The sequence below is a fragment of the Monodelphis domestica genome, chromosome 7, assembly GCF_027887165.1.
Source record: "Monodelphis domestica isolate mMonDom1 chromosome 7, mMonDom1.pri, whole genome shotgun sequence".
In the NCBI taxonomy this organism is placed as follows: Eukaryota; Metazoa; Chordata; class Mammalia; order Didelphimorphia; family Didelphidae; genus Monodelphis; species Monodelphis domestica.
The window spans coordinates 97,329,273-97,346,648 of NC_077233.1; the positions used below are offsets into that span (position 1 = coordinate 97,329,273).

The window sequence follows — 17,376 nt, forward strand, 5'->3', positions numbered from 1 at the left end:
AAGCCTTCCCAATAAGATCAGGAGTGAAGCAGGGATGCCCATTATCACCACTACTATTTAATATTGTACTGGAAATGCTAGCAGTAACAATTAGTGAGGAAAAGAAATTGAAGGGATTAAAGTAGGCAATGAGGGAAACTAAACTATCACTCTTTGCAGATGACATGATGGTATACCTAGAGAATCCAAGAAAACAAACTAAAAAACTAGTAGAAACAATCAATAACTTTAGCAAAGTTGTAGGGTACAAAATAAACCCACATAAATCATTATCATTCCTTATGCTTCCAACAAATCCCAATGACAAGTTAGAAAGAGAAACTCCATTTAAAATTACTCTAGATAGGATAAAATATACCACCTTCTGCAGGCTTTCCCCAATGTCTCTTAAATCTGATGTCTTCCATTTATTCCCTATTTATCCTGTATAGAGCTTGTTTGTACATATGTATTTGCACATTTTCTCTCCTATTAAGTGGTGAGCTCTTCGAGAAAACATGGAATGTCTTTTACTTTTCTTTGTATTTCTAGACTTCACACAGGTTCCAGCATGTAGTAGATGCTTAATGAACGTTTACTGGCTAAAATGAGTAGCTTATTGATCATTAAGAGCCTCTTTGGCTCTACGTCTTATTAGTGCAGAAAGATGCCAGGTAAAAAAGCATAATTCTGGGTTTTCAAAGACCTACATTACAATGGATTCCAACATATTAAGATTTACAAAGCACGTTATATCACATATATCTCTTGATCCTCACAATAATCTCTTGAATAGTAAGCACTAAAGGTACCAATTATACCCATTTCACAGATGACAAAACTGGAAGGTTCGATCAGTTTTATTTTCCCACAGTCACAAAGATAGTAACTGTCCAGGGTTCTTCCCTCCATATATTATGTCTCTGGGGTTCCTTAACCCCAATTTTGGGATCTCCACTTGTTTATTCCCATTTAAAAATTATCTTACTCCCTCTTTAGAGGGAAAATCATGGTTCACCCTGAGAAAAACTGGCTGGCTCATTGTCCTTAGAAATCATTCATCCTTTTTACTTCTATGCCTTAGCCCTGCTTGTCCTTCAAGACCCAATTCAAATACCTATTCTAAATTCCCATAGTTCCATAATTCTCTAAGAACCCAGTTGTTGCTTTAACATCCTCGTATATCCCTTTGGCACCCAGGACCTCCAGGGTTCTCAGTAAAGAATTCATTGGTTGATTCTAGGAAAAGCTACAAATGAATTCTGGGTGCTTCTTCCATATGCCCTGGTTCCGTACCCTTAGCAAGATCCAACTGTTGCTTAAGGTGCCTATTATGGCAAGGAAGACAAGGATTTAATCAGAAGGGAGCAACTACATATATCTGGGGGAGAAAGGGTCTACTACTGTCTCTTTGGGAAAAGGCTGCTGGGACACCACGAGAGGGCTTCTACTACATGGAGATGTTTGAAGCTGGGCTTCCTTCATAAACCAGGCAAGAACAAAGGAATCTCAGGGGAAGCTTGATCATCTATGCAATGACCTCAAAGCTTTTTGATCACATGCCATCAGGAAAAATAGTTTTGAGTACATAGTGCAAATTTATTTAGAAGCCATACACATGAACAACTGGAATAAAAATTGTGCACTTTATAAAGTATATGTAAACCTTTAGAGGATGTGGTAGATAAAAAATATATATTTCACCCGTGAGGTACCACTAGTGTTATTAAGTAATGATGTGGTTAGCCCTCTGCTTAAGGACAGATCATTTTGGTGGTTGTAGGGGCATATAATGAGTAGGGAGGGATCTGAGGTAGGAAGCTGAAGTGGGGTTAAGGTTAGCTACTCCAATAATTCAGGTAAGAGGGGATGGAGGCCTGTATGAGTAAAGGGGACATGTAAATGACATTGCACTGGTAAACACAAGATTTGTTGATTTGAAATGGGGAGTGAGGAAGTTTTGAGGACTCGGGTATCATTGCAGTTTCAGGGCTGTTAATAGGATTATGGATTTGGGTGGGTGAGAATGTATCAAGAGCTACAATATAACACTCATTCATGCTCATCCTGGTCCCATCAAAAACAGAGAGGGTAAAGCTATTAATAGCTCTCCATTCCCCTGAGAGCGGACTTTCCCCCATCCAGGGGCAGGGGGTGAAGATAGCCACTAGGAGGAGGAAGGAGCCATGGTTGGAAACAAGGACATAACGATGACCCTTATTTCAACCCTCCAACTGGTGCATCACACATTTCTAGAATTCAGACCATGGCCCCCATTTTGAAAACCGCTGACTTAGTCTACCTTCCCAGCTCCCCAGCCCACACTGGGCTCTCAACCAATGATGCAGAGTTCCACTATCTCTCACATACTCTTCCTCATTTAGTTACTCTATGGACCAACCAAACCGCACTATTCACTATTGCCATTCCCCACTAGAATATTATTGGTCCTCCCTCTCTTCTCCCCATCTTGACTCATGCTATAACCTATGCCTAGAATTTAAAACTTCATATTCTCCACTTCGGCCTGTTGAAACTCCATCAAGACTATTTAGGAGACTGGTCCTTCAAGAAGCATTGCTTGCTCCTTCTCCCTCAACCAAAAATAATCTTTTGCCCAATCACAAAATTTCAGAGTTGAAAGGACTTCAGGTCACTTAGTTCAACCTGTTCCTAAACAGAACTCAATCTATACATGAATTTAGAAAGGTATGAACTTAAAATGAATTAGTTCAATGTACTATAATCCATACCCAATATCCAGTACCATTAGAATTGGAGAACTTTTTAAACAGAAATTGAATTCTGTGAAATCAGGGAGATTTGGAGACAAGAATACCTACTAGCAAAAAATTTGGGGAAAAAAAAGCTGGATCTCATCAGCTGAAGGATGGCTGGACAAACTGGAGGAGTAGACAGAATACTGGGCCAGATTTACTGGCTATGACCTTGAATAAATCACTTCATTGTTTGCCTCAGTTTCCTCATCTGCAAAATGAGTTGAAGAAGGAAATGGCAAACCCTGCCAGTATTTTTGCCAAGAAAACCCCAAATGGGGTCATAGTTGTACATGTGTAATTAGAATCTGCTCCCCAGAACTCTAAATCCTAGCATCCCACTTTTGTTCTCACATTACGTACTATGGTAAGGAGGATATAAATTTTGTGTAGTTCCACCCCCTCTCTCTCTTCTCATGATCACAGCTGCGGATGCTGGCTTTGGGCCAGGCAGGAGAACTTAGTTATTTTTGTCCATTAAACCCTTATTGTTTCCCCTTATTTAGATATTAAGATTTTTATACTTCTATTTCCTTTCTATTCCTTCTACTTCAAGTGATTATTAACAATGGAACTCTACTGCACCATAACAAAAAATTTGGCTTTTATTAATGAACTGATGCAATGTGAAGAAAGCAGAACAGGAAAATAAAAAGCAACAATGACAATAAAGTACAGAAAACCCAGATGAATTCAGATTAAATTCAATGACAAGTATAGGTTTCAGAAAACTGAGGATGAAACACTTTCCTCTTTTGACTGGTAAAGAATGTTGTGTGTTCTATGAGAGTGATGTGTTAACTTTTTCTTTGCTATTCAAAGAAGGGAGAAGGTATAATGTAATATCAGAATACTGTTTTTTTTCAACTTTATTTGGAAAAATGGGGGTTAGCCTACTCTTCTTTGACCTTCCAGAGTAAAGACAGATTTCCTCATTTTTATTCTCAATAATTTAAATAAGCCACAGACTAGATCTGTCTGTCCTAGAACTTCAAACATGAAATTCCAGAGGATTTCAGAACAGCAAAATGAATTTCTTCCAATCTTTTACTTCCTCAAGATGAAATGGTGTAAATACCATTAAGAAATTTTTCTAGCCCTCAGTTTAGCTTTCTTTTTATATCTTTTTAATATCTTTTTATATTTATATCTTTTTATATCTTACATTTATATCTTCATTAAAGTTACAAAAATAACATCAAACTTGTTTTGTTTTGTTTTTAAACCCTTACCTTCCATCTTAGAATCAATATTGTGTATTGTTTCTACGGCAGAAGAGCAGTAAGGGCTAGGCAATGGGGGTTAAGGGACTTGCCCAGGGTCACACAACTAGGAAGTATTTGTGGTCAAATTTGAACCCAGGACCTCCCATCTCTAGACCTGGCTCTCAATCCACTGAGCCACCCAGCTGCCCCCAAACTCATTTTCTTTTAGAGAAAATTTCTTAAATTAGCTCCATCTCCAATTCTTCACAAGGTTATCAAAGTCAAGCACTCTTCAAAACTTCTCATGAAAGAACACATGAATTTTCTTCACTATGAGCTGGAAGGTTTTAAACATGGCAAGTACCAAATACCAGAGGGGGGGAAAAATTAACTGTCCATGTATCATAACAGAAAATGACTGGTTACCAATGGGGGGAGGGAGGGGAAGCCCACTGGCGCATAGTCAATCTAACAAATTATTAGAGCAGAGATCAAAACCAAAAAGATCAGAAAAAAAAATACTGTGTGCAACCAAGTCAGTTCCAACCTGACATTTAAAAATCGGAGGGGGCGTAGCTAGTTGGCTCAATGGATTGAGAGCCAGGCCTATAGACATAACATCCTGGGTTCAAATCTGGCCTCAGACACTTCCCAGCTGTTTGACCCTGGGCAAGTCACTTAACCCCCATTGCCTAGCCCTTACCACTCTTCTGCTTTGGAACCAATACACAGTATTGATTCTAAGACAGAAAGTGAGGGTTTAAAAAAAATAAAAGTTGGAAATAGAAAAGGACTTTGGCTTAAACACATTCACATGAAAATTTTAACCGATTTAAAGCAATCACTACAATGGAAGCCTAGAAACCACTTCAGCCAAGAATTCTTCTCTTTGCTCAGCAAAGAGAAATGGCCAAGAGAAACATTTTGGAACAGCACGTCATTGGTAAAATTTTTACAAAAGATTCTGGCAGAGTGTCAGCAGTATCATCTCAAGAGGCAACAGGAAGCGGTGAAGGGAAACCTTAGCACATGGTCTTTCCTGTTCAGCATGATGTGGTACAATGGAGAGAAGAAAGGAGTTGGAGTCCAAAGAGTTGGTTCTGAATCCTGGCTTAGCTACTTACAACAGGTGTGACTTTAGGCAAGTCAGCCATTCAAGAACTCGGCTTCCCTCTCTATAAAGAAAGGCAGCTGGACTAGACCAGTAATTGTCAAAGTGTGGTCTGTGAAGACTTTTCATGGTGTTGGGGAGGTCAAAAACAGTTTTCGTAAGAACTCTCAGATGTTATCTACCTCTTAAAATACTCCTCCCCTTCCCAATTACATCCGTTTGAGGTCAGGTTTTCTTTAGAAACATCAACCAAAACAACCTAATCATAACAGAATAAGGAAGCAGATAAAAGAATTCAACTGCCTCCTATTAAGCCAGGCATTAAAGAGATTTGTAAAAATATGTGGAACAATGTCATTCATCTCAATTTTTTGCTTTGGAAAATGTATTTTTCATACATAAAAAAAGTTATGTACATACAAAATGCATTTATTATTTTTAGTTTAAAATGTTGTTTTTGTTTCTAATACAGTAAATATTTAGAGATATAACCCACATAATCAAAAGCACTGGGGCAATTAGGTAGCACAGTGGCTAGAATGCCAGGCCTAGACTGGAAGTCTCAGGTTCAAAAGTGGTCTGAGATACTTCCTAGCTGTGTGACCCTGGGCAAGTCACTGAACCCCCATTGCCTAGCCTTTACCACTCTTCTGCCTTAGAACCAATATACAGTATTGATTTTACGATGGAAGGTAAGGGTTTATTATAAAAAAAAGGGAAAAAAAGAAGCAATACTGTCCTAGGAGTAAATATCATATCCTGGCAAACAGATACAGCAGGAATGGGAACTGCACTAAACTGTCATACATTTCTAGTAGCAATCATTTCGACTTGTTGCTCCCTGAGTAAATAGAAAGGTAAGAAGGGAAGAATAGGGGGCATTTTTATGGAGGCAGATGAGAAGATTCTCTTGCTGGCTAGGCCCTGTTGGATGGCAAGATGAGAAGCACTAAATCAGTATTTGATGTTGTTCTTACTAGTTGCTCTTGTTCAAATCAACAACATAAAATCACTTAACATTGATTGTTCCTTAGACATTGCCTAATGGAGTTCCCTGAGACAGAGCTGGGGCAGACTGCAATGCAAGGACTCATCAGCTTCGGGGTCAGCAGCTATGACTTCCTATCTAATCTAAACAGTTTTTCCATTGTTTGTGCCCTCCTATTTTGGACCCTTCAGGCCTACACATAGAGCAGCTCTCCACGCTTCATTTATGAGGGCCCAATATGCCCTAGGAATGGCGCCCTCTTGAGTTTCCACTGAGACTTTTCCCTTGAGCTAAAAGAAATATAGCTTATTCTTCTGCCTTTGCTCTCAGATCTGGTCTTAGGAGTTGAAACGTATAATATAAGGGGGCACTAGAAAGCCTAACAAACTCTGAAGTACCTCCCTGTGAAATTTAGATTACTCCACCCTACTTAGATCTTACTTCATGGTAAAGATAAAATTGTAATCTCCTGATTGAACAATGAAGGTACTTAGTTCTTACTTTATAGTGAAGCTAGAACTTTAAGTTGTCTATTTTTAGATCTTAATACAAAAAGATGTTAAGTAACTATAAAGGGTATAATCACAAAAAAGGTCAAGTAACTAACAAAAGGTGAACTTAACAAAGAAGTGTTAAGTAACTCAAAAGATATAATCTAATCAAAGATGAGAACTAAAGAATGGGCAGTCCTGGAGAAAAAGCCTCTGATATGATTGGTAGACGTGAAAATTTAGAGGAGGGGACACAAGAGTAAAAGGTCTATATATTTCATGTCACTTCCTCTCTCTGGTACCTTTGGCAGCGGAGAGGTGGCTGGTGGCAGCGTGCTAGGCCTTTCGGCATCTTGGCGTGGCTACAGCTATTGTCCAGTTTGGTGGTGAGTTTCTGGCTGAGTTTTTCCTCCTTTACTTTCCAAACTTTATCCTCTTAGAAGCCTCTAATCTCCTTCAGAGACCTAGCGGTGGAGATCTTGAACTCCCACTGGCACAGGCCAGGTGGGAGAAATCCTATACCCTCCTCCCTCTTCTCCTTAAAATCCTTCCCTCTATATTAATTAAAATTACTATAAATTTCCAGACTAGCTTGGGTATTTTATTTGGGATTTTCCCCTGGCAACCAATTAATTTTGATTTTAAGTCGTCACTACCCTAAAATTATCTTGCCACTCTCCCCACTTGCACTACCCTCCCCTCTCACTTGGCCTTGTTTTTTCAACAATTATCATTCCCCTGGTTTAGACAAAAAGTTATTCCAGTTCTTTTCCATTCATAATTAGATGAAATAATATTAATCCAAGTCACAGGGGCATGGTAAAGTAGTAAAAAGAGTAAGGGGGTCCTTTGTTCCTTCTTTTTCTGGGTCCCAACAGGATCAGGACTTAAGCATTTCAATCTCACTCACACACCTGGGTCTGTCTTTATTCTAAAAAATAGAAAAATTCCAAAACATATACACATATACATATTATACACAGCAATGTTACTCCCTAACTTGCCATCACCTCCTGTTTGTCCAGGATTAGGTTGCCAACTGGCTGGTATTTGATCAACTTGGCTGATATTTTATCACAGAAGCTTGTTGCTATCAGCAAAAACTGAAGCTAACAAACATGTGGATTATACCATCATGGCACTCTGAGTGCAAATGCAAGTGTAATTTTTTTACTTTATTTTTCTTACTTAAAAAAATATAGCTAATATAGAAGAAATATGTTTTGTAGGATTTCATAGGAATAACATAATATTGCTTGCCTCCTCGGTAGATGTGAATGGAGTGGGAGGAAAAGAATCTGGAATTCAAAAAATGTTTTTAAGAATGTTAAAAATAAATAATAAACTGAAATATTTAAATAAAGTAAAATAAAAATGGAATATGCCATCAAATGAGTTGGTAGAAAATGTTATCACTTATTTTAAAGTTTAGATGGCAGTAATCATATACTACACACTCTTAAGCCACAACTTTAAATGTATTGTTCTAAAATGCCCTCAGATGGGCATTAAAAGGAGTAGCAGAGGTCACTCTGAGGATCAAGATAGGGGGTGGGTCTTTGTGCCTGGCCTAGAAAGATCAGTTCACACTGCTGTCTTGTGTTGCCAAATGCTGAGGAGAGGCTGCTTTAATCTGAGTCACTCTCTTCCTGCTTTGCAGGTTCCAGGTCATCTTCTTGGCCTCGAAGTCTTTCTCCTACAAGTAAAAAAAACAGTTCAGAAGGATTGTAAAAAGGGGGCCTCTAGGCTGTCTTTTTAGGGCTTAATGGACTAAGTCCATTCTGGGCTGAGTCAGTCTTTGTTAAAAGCCAAATATATTCGAAAGGATGGGCTTTGAGAATAGGAGAGTGTAGGGTCTATTCTATTCCAGGCTTAAAGTATGCCACACCACCATGATTATGAGAAATTAATTCAGTGGGAAAACTGCTCAAGTGGAATCAAAGAACATCAGGTTTGATCCTGGCCCCTTAGTCATGTTACCCAGGACAAGTGGCTTAACTTCTCTGGGCTTCAAAACATGAAGTCTAGAAGAAATGACATTTAGAGTCCCTCAGCTCTAAAACTATGATCCTAATTCATGCCAGCTCCAAAATAATTTCTGAAATTTAGGAAGAGGGCACATCTGGGACAGCCAGCAGATATTGTACCAAGTCTGGAGTAAAGAGGAACTGGGTTCAGATCTGGCCTCAGGCATTTCCTCATTGGGTGACCCTGAGCAAGTCACTTAACTCCAACTGCCTAACCCTAACCTCACCACTCCAGTCTTGGGATCAATACTTAGTATTGATTCTGCAATAGAAGGTATGGGTTAAAAAAAAAAAAGGAAGAGGGCACTGTCACAGTGTAAACTCCAAGGGGCCAAGACAACACCTGCTAGAATCTGTCTTGGGCTCAGTGGAAAACTGCTGCTTCTTTGACTAGCTTCTGACATTCCACAGGTCCAGATCTATGCCAGGGGTCAATAAGCTTACGTATGAGCTCTGCAATGGCTCTCTGTGTCCTCTTCTCTAGCTTTTCCAGTTTCTTTGCCACGTCTCTTTTTAAGTCCCTGGAAATGAGCAAAAGAGAATGGGGACAAATTACTTTCACACAGAAACATGTTCTCATCAAAGGAGAACAAGCGTCTGTAAAACTCTGAAGATTGGTTGCTTACAGAAGCAGAAAGAAAGGTGATTTGCTACTCTAGCAATGACTGAGTGTCTTCTAGTAAGACTTAGAGGCAAAATTATGAAGTAGCTTAAACTCATGGAACTTTAGTATCTATTAAACTACTATCTATATTAAAAAGGACATAAATGAGAATAATGCCCAGGGCTTCAAATAACTTATATTTGGAATCTAATAAAGAAGATGGTCATATAAAATTAAATAAATTACAGCCTAAACTATAACTCATAGGAAAAGCATATGCTAAGTTCTATGACAGAGGGAAACTATTTTAAATTATGAAGATCAGAGTTTTTATGGAAGAATAACACCTAAATCAAACCACCAAAGATGGAGGGTATTTCAACAGATCAGGACTGGGAAAGGTCATTTTCAAGCATAGGAGACAGCATGAACAAATAAATAAACGCAGGAGAGAAAAAACAGTGCAAAAGGTAAGATTTAAATGTAGGTATTCTTGACTCAAAGTCTAGAATTACAACAGCAATGCCATGTTATTTCTCAAAATATGTAGTTTGAATAGACCCTGCAGATAAACAAAAAGCTGGATCCATAAATGAAGAGAAGGATAATAAAAGCTAACATTTTACAAAGTGCTTTGGATTGGACTAGATTTGGAAAATTTCATAATGCTTTAAATGACCGTTATCTCCGTGAAATAAAGATCCATGCTTCTATATTCCTCCCAGTGATTCAATAATATCTAGGAAACAAGAAATGTCCAAAGAATTAGAAGCTAAAGGTCACTCAAAAGGCAGTAGATATTTTTCCAGTAGATGAGTAGTCTAGAGCCTAATGCCCATAAAGAATCACAAGAGAAGCAGCATAAAAAATATGATCAAAGAAATGTCTGACAAGGAAAGGAAAGTAGTCATGATAGAGAATAAAGATTAACCCAATGAAAAGCCCTGGGCTCTGCCATCAAAAGATGTAGAGAAAAGTCAGAGCACAATGATAGAGTCTTTGGAGTATTGGACCATACATGGATGGAGAGAGTACATAAATGGATTGTAATCTGAACTGTTGGAAGGAGTACCCTCATCAAGATCATAGATCAAAAAAAGATAAATAAATAAGTAAAGACAATTTAGTGTGGCAAGCTTTCTAGAAGAGAAATGTTTTTCTTTTTTTTTTCTGGTTTATAAATGTATTATAATGCAAAGCATATTTCCATATTGCTAATTTCTATAAGAGAATAATCATATAAAACCAAAATCCCCAAATAAACTAAAGTACAAAATAGTATAATTTGACCTACATTCAAGAAATATTTTTCTTAAGTAGTATTTGAGCACGTTTATAGATAGAAGGAACAAGTGCAGAAAATATCTGACAGAAGAGGAGAAGAGTGGGGAAAAAGAAATGGGAGGAAAAAAAGGAGGGGAAGAAAGAATGACTGATAAGGTCTCCAAAGAATGTATCTTACAGATTCACAAGGCAGTACTCACCCCATTTGTACCTCATAGACTGCTGAAAGTTAAGAGTTTTGTAAAGGTAATGAGCTACATAATATGATTATTTGTTAATCTTAAGACATTCTTTCTCTTCTAATCAATATTTGTTCTCAAAAAAGGATCTAAAATGAAATCATATGAAAGTAAAAATAACAAAGGGTTATCTCTAAGCTGTAGTACTCCAATAACCCTTTTCCAAAGTCAAATTTCTCTAACAGTATAGTATATGCTCTAACTATGCATGTTTTTTGGCTTGTGGAATGAATCAACACAGTATGATCAAAAACAGTTATTTCATCACAAACAGAGCCATCCTCATTAATTATGGTAAGAAGGAAAATAGGAATGTATTAAGCACTTATTATGCATCTAGGCACTATGCTAATAAGCACTTTGCAATTATTTTCTCACTTGATCTTCACAACTCTGTATAGTAGATACAATTATTATCCCCGTTTTACAGTTGAGGAAATTGAGGCAGAGAAAGGTTAAATGACTTGCTAAATGTCTACAGCCAATTTGAACTCCAAACCTAATGTTCCATCTGCTGTACCATCAGCTACCTCATGGTGGGAGTGTTTTCATAGGCAATAGTAAGAAAAGTAGGGTAGATGATCTATGAAATCTTTAACCCTGAATCAAACCAAAACAGCCATCATGGAATGGTACAGCTTCGTTCATTCTATTAATCAATCTATAAAGCCAACCATATACACTGAGGGAAATACAAAAATTACCAAGGATCTCTGTGCTTAGAGAGCTCAATCTAAATAGCAATGGCACTGCATCCCAATGCTGAAACAAAACAGAATATGCTAAGAATCAAAGGAAGAGAAAGAGTGCTTTAAGAGTTCAGAGCTAAAGGTAATTTTTTGTCAAGGAGAATAAGACTTCATGGAATAGATGGTATTGGAGCTAGCCTCTGAATGATTGTCAGGAAAGATTCAAACAGGCAAAATAGTTGAGGGAAGAGGGAGAAAATGGTGACATCCCAGTTAAAAGGCAATGAAAAATACCCATAACAAAACATAGCGTGGTCCCTGACTAGAACAGAGGCCTTTGAGTGGGGGTATGATACAAGAGCACCAGGGTGAAGAGCCTTTCTCTGGGATGTGGGAGGATACAGCATGGGCTAACAAACTGCTGAGCACATAACTTCTGCCCCCTGTAAGAGAAGGATGTATCACAAAATGAAACCCTCAGGATGCACTCAAGTTCAATGGCTCTGAGCCCTCCCCTGGGCAACTCTTTCACTAGAGGAACCAAGAGACAGGTGGCCTGTAGCACTAAACCTTCTCAGAACTGGTTGGGACAACAGTGTCAGCCTGTGTCCCAGATGCCAGCAAAGTAAAAAAGGATGCAAACTCTTATTAATTATCACCTTTGTATTCAATTCTCACTCTATTTAATTAATGTGCCTCACCACATGCACTGTGAAAAATTTATCTCCTGTGCTTATTAACAGACACAGAGCTTTCTGTATCTGTTGCCTGCATTTACTTTCAAAAATCTAATCCAAATTCAGTGCCTCCAGGAAGTCTTCTTAAGACTAATCCTACTCATCTTTAATTACTCTGGCAAACCCTCAGACTACTAGAAACTGCTATAATCCTTACTATACTTATGAATGTCTCATATCTTTTAAGTATTTTTATCTATGCTTCACCTATGTCAGACCAAAAACTCTATAAGAACAGAAACGTGGCCTCCCCCTCACCTATCAAATAAGTATCCAATATAGAACACAGACCTGCAGAAAGAATTTAATCAATGTTTATTCTTCAAGGAATGGGACCATTTTCTAACAATCACAGAATCAAGTACATGTGAAATCTCACCCAGCAATTTACAAACCATATCCATGAAGACAGAGGAAGGCTATGTGACATAGAAGAAAACATAAGCCGAGGTTCAATTCCAAGCTCTCTACCTTGGGCAAATCACTTGACCTCTTTAAGTCTCAGTTTTCTCTGAGGCAAACTAGAGCAATAATATTTGTAATCTCTGCTCCACAGAATTGTGATGAGGCTCCAAGGAGGTTATGGATATCAAGACCTCTGCCACTTGAAGGTGCTCTACATATGACCAGCTATTGCTTTTGCTACTGACAGATCAGCTCTATGGGGTCTCCAACTATTTCTCATAGTCTGAACATAAGGCATTCTCCAGAATACTTCTGCGTGGATAGACTGCCAGGTCTCATGATCCTAAGCGAATCTGGATCTCATCTAGGAGCGTCTCCCAACTATAAATTTTATGGTCTATAAAGTTCTATAGACTGCAATCAACAGATAGAATTGGACTGGCCCTTAAAGTCGTATTATCCAATCCTCTTGTTTTATAGAGATGGAAGAAGTAATTTATTCAAGGACATAAAACTGCTAAGAAGCAAAGCCAAGAGTCAAGAGTCAAATTCAAGTCTTCTAACTCCAAGTCTAACACTAGGGTTGGCTATCCAGTAATCAAGAGTATTTTTTGGGGCCTGAGCTCCTTTAGATAAATTCAATAATGAGGTGGTAAAAAGAAGGCAGCCTTGGTCACTGTCCCTTCGAGATTCTTTGGGGGGGTGGGGGGGCGCATAGGAGATAGTGCACCAAGCCTGGAGTCAGGAAGATCTGGGTTCAGATTTGGCCTCAACTTCTTCCTAGCTGTGTAACCCTAAGCCAGTCACTTAACCCTGTTTGCCATTCTGTCTTAGAGTTATTACTAAGACAGAAAATAAGGGTTTGGTGGCAAAGGTGGGGAGGGGGTGAAAAACTAGGCCAAGATAACCAGGCCATTAAGTAACAAGAACAGTGTAGTGCTAGGGTTGAATGCAGAACCCAGCAACTGAAACTTGTGGTAGCTGGAGCACAAAACTTCCAGGAACAACTTCTGAAACATACAACACTAGGAGCTGCAGCCATCTTTTTCATTTCAAAGTCAAACACACATGGCTAGTCCACATACGTATGTACACAAAAAATAGACCAAAACATTTGTTAATTCATCCCATTATCTGCTGTCCTAAACTCCCCCCTCCCACCCCCTTCCTCCTCAAAGAAGATGGATTTGCTGGAAGCTGAGAACTACTGAAGGCCAAAAAAACAACTAAAGAGATAAACAGCAGCCAATTGTGTTCGTCCTGTAGAATGTCTTCAAACTCCAGGTAGCAGCAGAATATAAAGGTCAAAGAGAAAAGCTCAGTCTAGGTAAGATTTCTCTTGTCTATGTCTAAAGTCTCACTATCTATAAAGTAGTAAAACTAAGTCCTGTTCTTCCATACTTCATGTTGAGGTGATTAAAACAAATGAGATAATATGCAAAACTGCTTTGAGCAATGTTGCCCCCAAATATTACCTTAAAACATAAAACCTTTTTAAAAACTCCCATTTCTGAAAATGAACTTTTAGGAATTTCTCTTACAAGAACAGACCCACAAGCAGACTGAACCCAGATCACTGCTCCAGCCACCTCTAGTTCTCTTTCTTTGCTCAATTAACAGAGATCAGAAGCCTCATACATCCAGTCCTTCTTGTGTTTCTTCACACTGGATAGCTCTCTAGCCAGGCTTTTTTGAAGAAGACAGACTGGATTTTCAGGGACCTTCTTCAGAATCTGGTTATCATAGCCTCTGGTGGGTGGCAGTTGGCCTAAAGATCTTTTTCCTTCCACTTCATCTTAAGAGAATGCCTAAGCCATCTGACATTGAAAGTCTTACGAGAAAAAGGCACACTCTGTTCCGTTCCAGAATGGGTAGGGAGACAGGAGGCAGACTAGAAAGACATTATCTTTATCTATTCTGGCCAGTGTTCTCACCCTGAGAACATCTTGCCATGAAAAGAAGATCTGACTGTTTGGGATATAAAAGAAATTGGAACTGTTTTCTCTTCTTCCTATTGCTATTATAATTCAACTCATAGGCAACTAGAAGAGAAAGGCTCAACAGAAGTAAGCAGTTGGGAGTGACTGAAGGAGCTTTTGGCTGCTACTATTGAGTTCCTGAAAATGCTTCACAGAACTGTCTGCTTTTACACTGAGGTACCCAGAATCTTGGCTATCCTGAATTCACAGTGTAATATGCAGAGTACTGTCAACTTCAATTACATTTTTTTGGCAAAGGTACTGTCAGTCAAATCATCAAAATGAAAACAAGAATAGAATGGATACAGTCTGGCTAGTAAAGTGGAAAATGTTAGACTTGGAAAAAGGAGACCTGGGTTCAAATCCTGGCTCTCGCCATTAATAACTGCGGTGAATATAGCCCAACTTAAATTCACTAAACTAGTTTCTTCATCTGTAAAATTCCTCCTATCTCACAGATCTATGTCAGAGAAGCACTTGGTCAAACATAAAGCATCATAGGAATGAGTGTAGTATTACAGAAAAAAAGGAAACGGACTCTTTAAGTCAAGAAGAAAACATCTATGGGCGGTAACACTTACCAGTCTGGCTTTCTGGGGGCAAGATTGGCCAAATCCTAGGGGGAAAGAAACAAATGTCAACAGAACCACAGAAAGACTACTATGGCCCACTGCCTATGGGAAGGAAACCTACATGGTTTCCTTTGGACTCTATTCTGTCCAGAAAGGGACACCCTCTAACTACTTCCTCATCATTGTATTCACTTGTTTTACTGCAAAAATTCTGTGAATAATTGACCACCTGGTACCCCCAAACAGAGATGAACAATGACTATTGCCTGTGACAGATGCTAAATTCCTAGAAAGCAGGACTTAAATCAGTTTAACTGGATTATTCAGTACTCATTTGAGGGCTCTTGATAAAGGCTTGTTGTGTTGGGCTATAAGGGGAGAGGAGAGGGAGAGAGAGAGAAGAGAAACCTCATTTAATAGCCTTACCACTTCCTCAATGATGGGCTCAGGCTTCGCTGCTTCCAGCTGATCTTTCACTTTCTCTTCCACTAGAAGGAGCAAGAAAACAAGACAAGGTAAAAGCAATGACTCAGGCAGGAAAGCCTAGCCAGGCAACACAGGAAGAGGCCCCAGGAAAAAATGGCCTCAGTGACTGGCAGGCTGGCACACCATGAACACGCCTTCCCATTGCATTTTTAGCTTTTGTGTGTACTGTGGCAGGGGACAGACAAACCTAGCCTGTACCCTGTGCCAAGGATGTTATCTGTCTCCACTAAGAGATTTTGTTTCCCTCTCCTGCCCTGGGCCTCAGCATCATCCAACAGAAGCTGACAAGAGCTGCTTCTTCCTCCCAAGCTTGTACTGTGCTGGATTCTAAATCTTTCCAAAGCACATTCTGAATAGCAGCTCTGAGATGGAAGCCGGGGCTGGCTAGACCTCAGGAAACACACAATTGGTCAAATAGAATACTGGATTGTAGCAGTCCACATCTGTCTAGGGGCAAGGGAAACAGATTGTATGTACAGATTGTCTTAGAAGAGAGCATGCTCAGTCTTGAGCATGCTCAGTCTTGTGCTTGGCTGGGAAAGCCTCTGACCCTTGACCCCAGCTTCCCCCAGGTTAGGCGGGAAAACAGGTTTCTTTGTGCTCACCTGGCTAAGAGAAACCACACCTATACCTTGTCATTAAACAATGATAATCATCCCTATGTGTTGTGTATATTTGCATATCAAAGAGATTAAATACAGCCTCAGCAAGCTCCACCTTCTCTCTTCCTCTCTTCCTCTCTTCTCTCTCTTCCTCACTTGGATCTCAGCTCTCACTGATGTCTGTCCTTGCTGGAGCTTGGCCTCCATCTTTGATCTTTCTCTATCATCTCTCCGACCTGTGTGGTATTAAGTTTGGATCACTGGACGGTACAAGCCTTCTGAAGAGTCCACTGATTGGAGTTTTGCTGTGGCTCATTGATAATTAATAAGGCCTGGATTTCTGACTCATTCCTGCCACCTCATATCTATAATTTGGCTCCTCCATCCCCCTCGTGGTATCCAAAACTTCTATCCTTCCTCTATCTTCCTACCTTAAAGCTTCTCTCGCCTCGGGAAGCTTTATGGGTCTAAAGCCAGAGGGGTTCAAACTCCAGCTATGCTATTTACTACTTATGTGACCTTGGCAAAGTCCTATAACCTCTCATCCCAATCTTCACCTTCAAAATGGGAGAAAGCAAGGGTGGTGGCCAGATAAGGGCAAGGGTCTGAACTAGACAGGGAAAGCATTGTTAATGAAAATATCATTGTCTCTAAATATTTACTAATTGGAAAACCAGTTTTAGTTCCTTAGTACACCTTTGGGCAAGTCATCCAACTTTTCAGCCTCAATATCCTCAGGTACACAAATAAGGATGTCGGGCAAGAACAATGCCTCCCAAAAGACCAAAGTTGAAGAAATCCATTAGGAAGTGACAATAATTGACATTTTCTATCCTAGAACTAGAAAAAACATTAGCCAGAAGCCCACAAGCAGACATGGGGTGGTGAGGAAGGTGTGGAGGAAAGAAACATATACTTTTTGGACAAGGATATGTTTTCCATGACTATTTTTATTACAAAGGGATTTTTTTCCCTATACTTTTCTTTTTAAATAGGAGATCCAGGGAGAAAACAGCAATAGTGATGCCAAAAAAAAAAGACTAAGGTCATTGAAACACTTCTATAAGGGCCCAGAGGATAGAACTGGTATGAGATAGATTCACAGTTTCATATGCAGTCCTTTTTGTGTTATAATGTGAAAAGTTCTTTTTTGTTTACATTCAGAATTTTGAAAAAAATTTAATGAAGGGGTTGCACTAGA

At 39.2% G+C, this 17,376-nt stretch overlaps 1 protein-coding gene across 3 annotated transcripts in view; it reads right to left on the reverse strand.

Annotated features, from left to right (window-relative positions):
- Positions 1-3,343: 3,343 nt before the first annotated feature.
- Positions 3,344-17,376, reverse strand: part of CCDC12 (coiled-coil domain containing 12) — a 92,341-nt gene continuing 78,308 nt past the window's right edge. Inside the window, exons 4-7 of one of the 3 annotated variants that reach the window (XM_016424336.2) lie at positions 15,514-15,575; positions 15,097-15,131; positions 9,023-9,099; positions 3,344-8,247 (exon numbers count right to left, since the gene is read on the reverse strand). In XM_016424336.2, coding sequence (XP_016279822.1) covers positions 8,180-8,247; positions 9,023-9,099; positions 15,097-15,131; positions 15,514-15,575 — 242 coding nt within the window. In that variant the 3' untranslated portion in view covers positions 3,344-8,179. Of the gene's footprint in view, positions 8,248-8,921; positions 9,100-15,096; positions 15,132-15,513; positions 15,576-16,290; positions 16,412-17,376 lie in introns of those variants that run through there. The other 2 variants (XM_056805187.1, XR_008913492.1) reach the window with 2 other exon arrangements.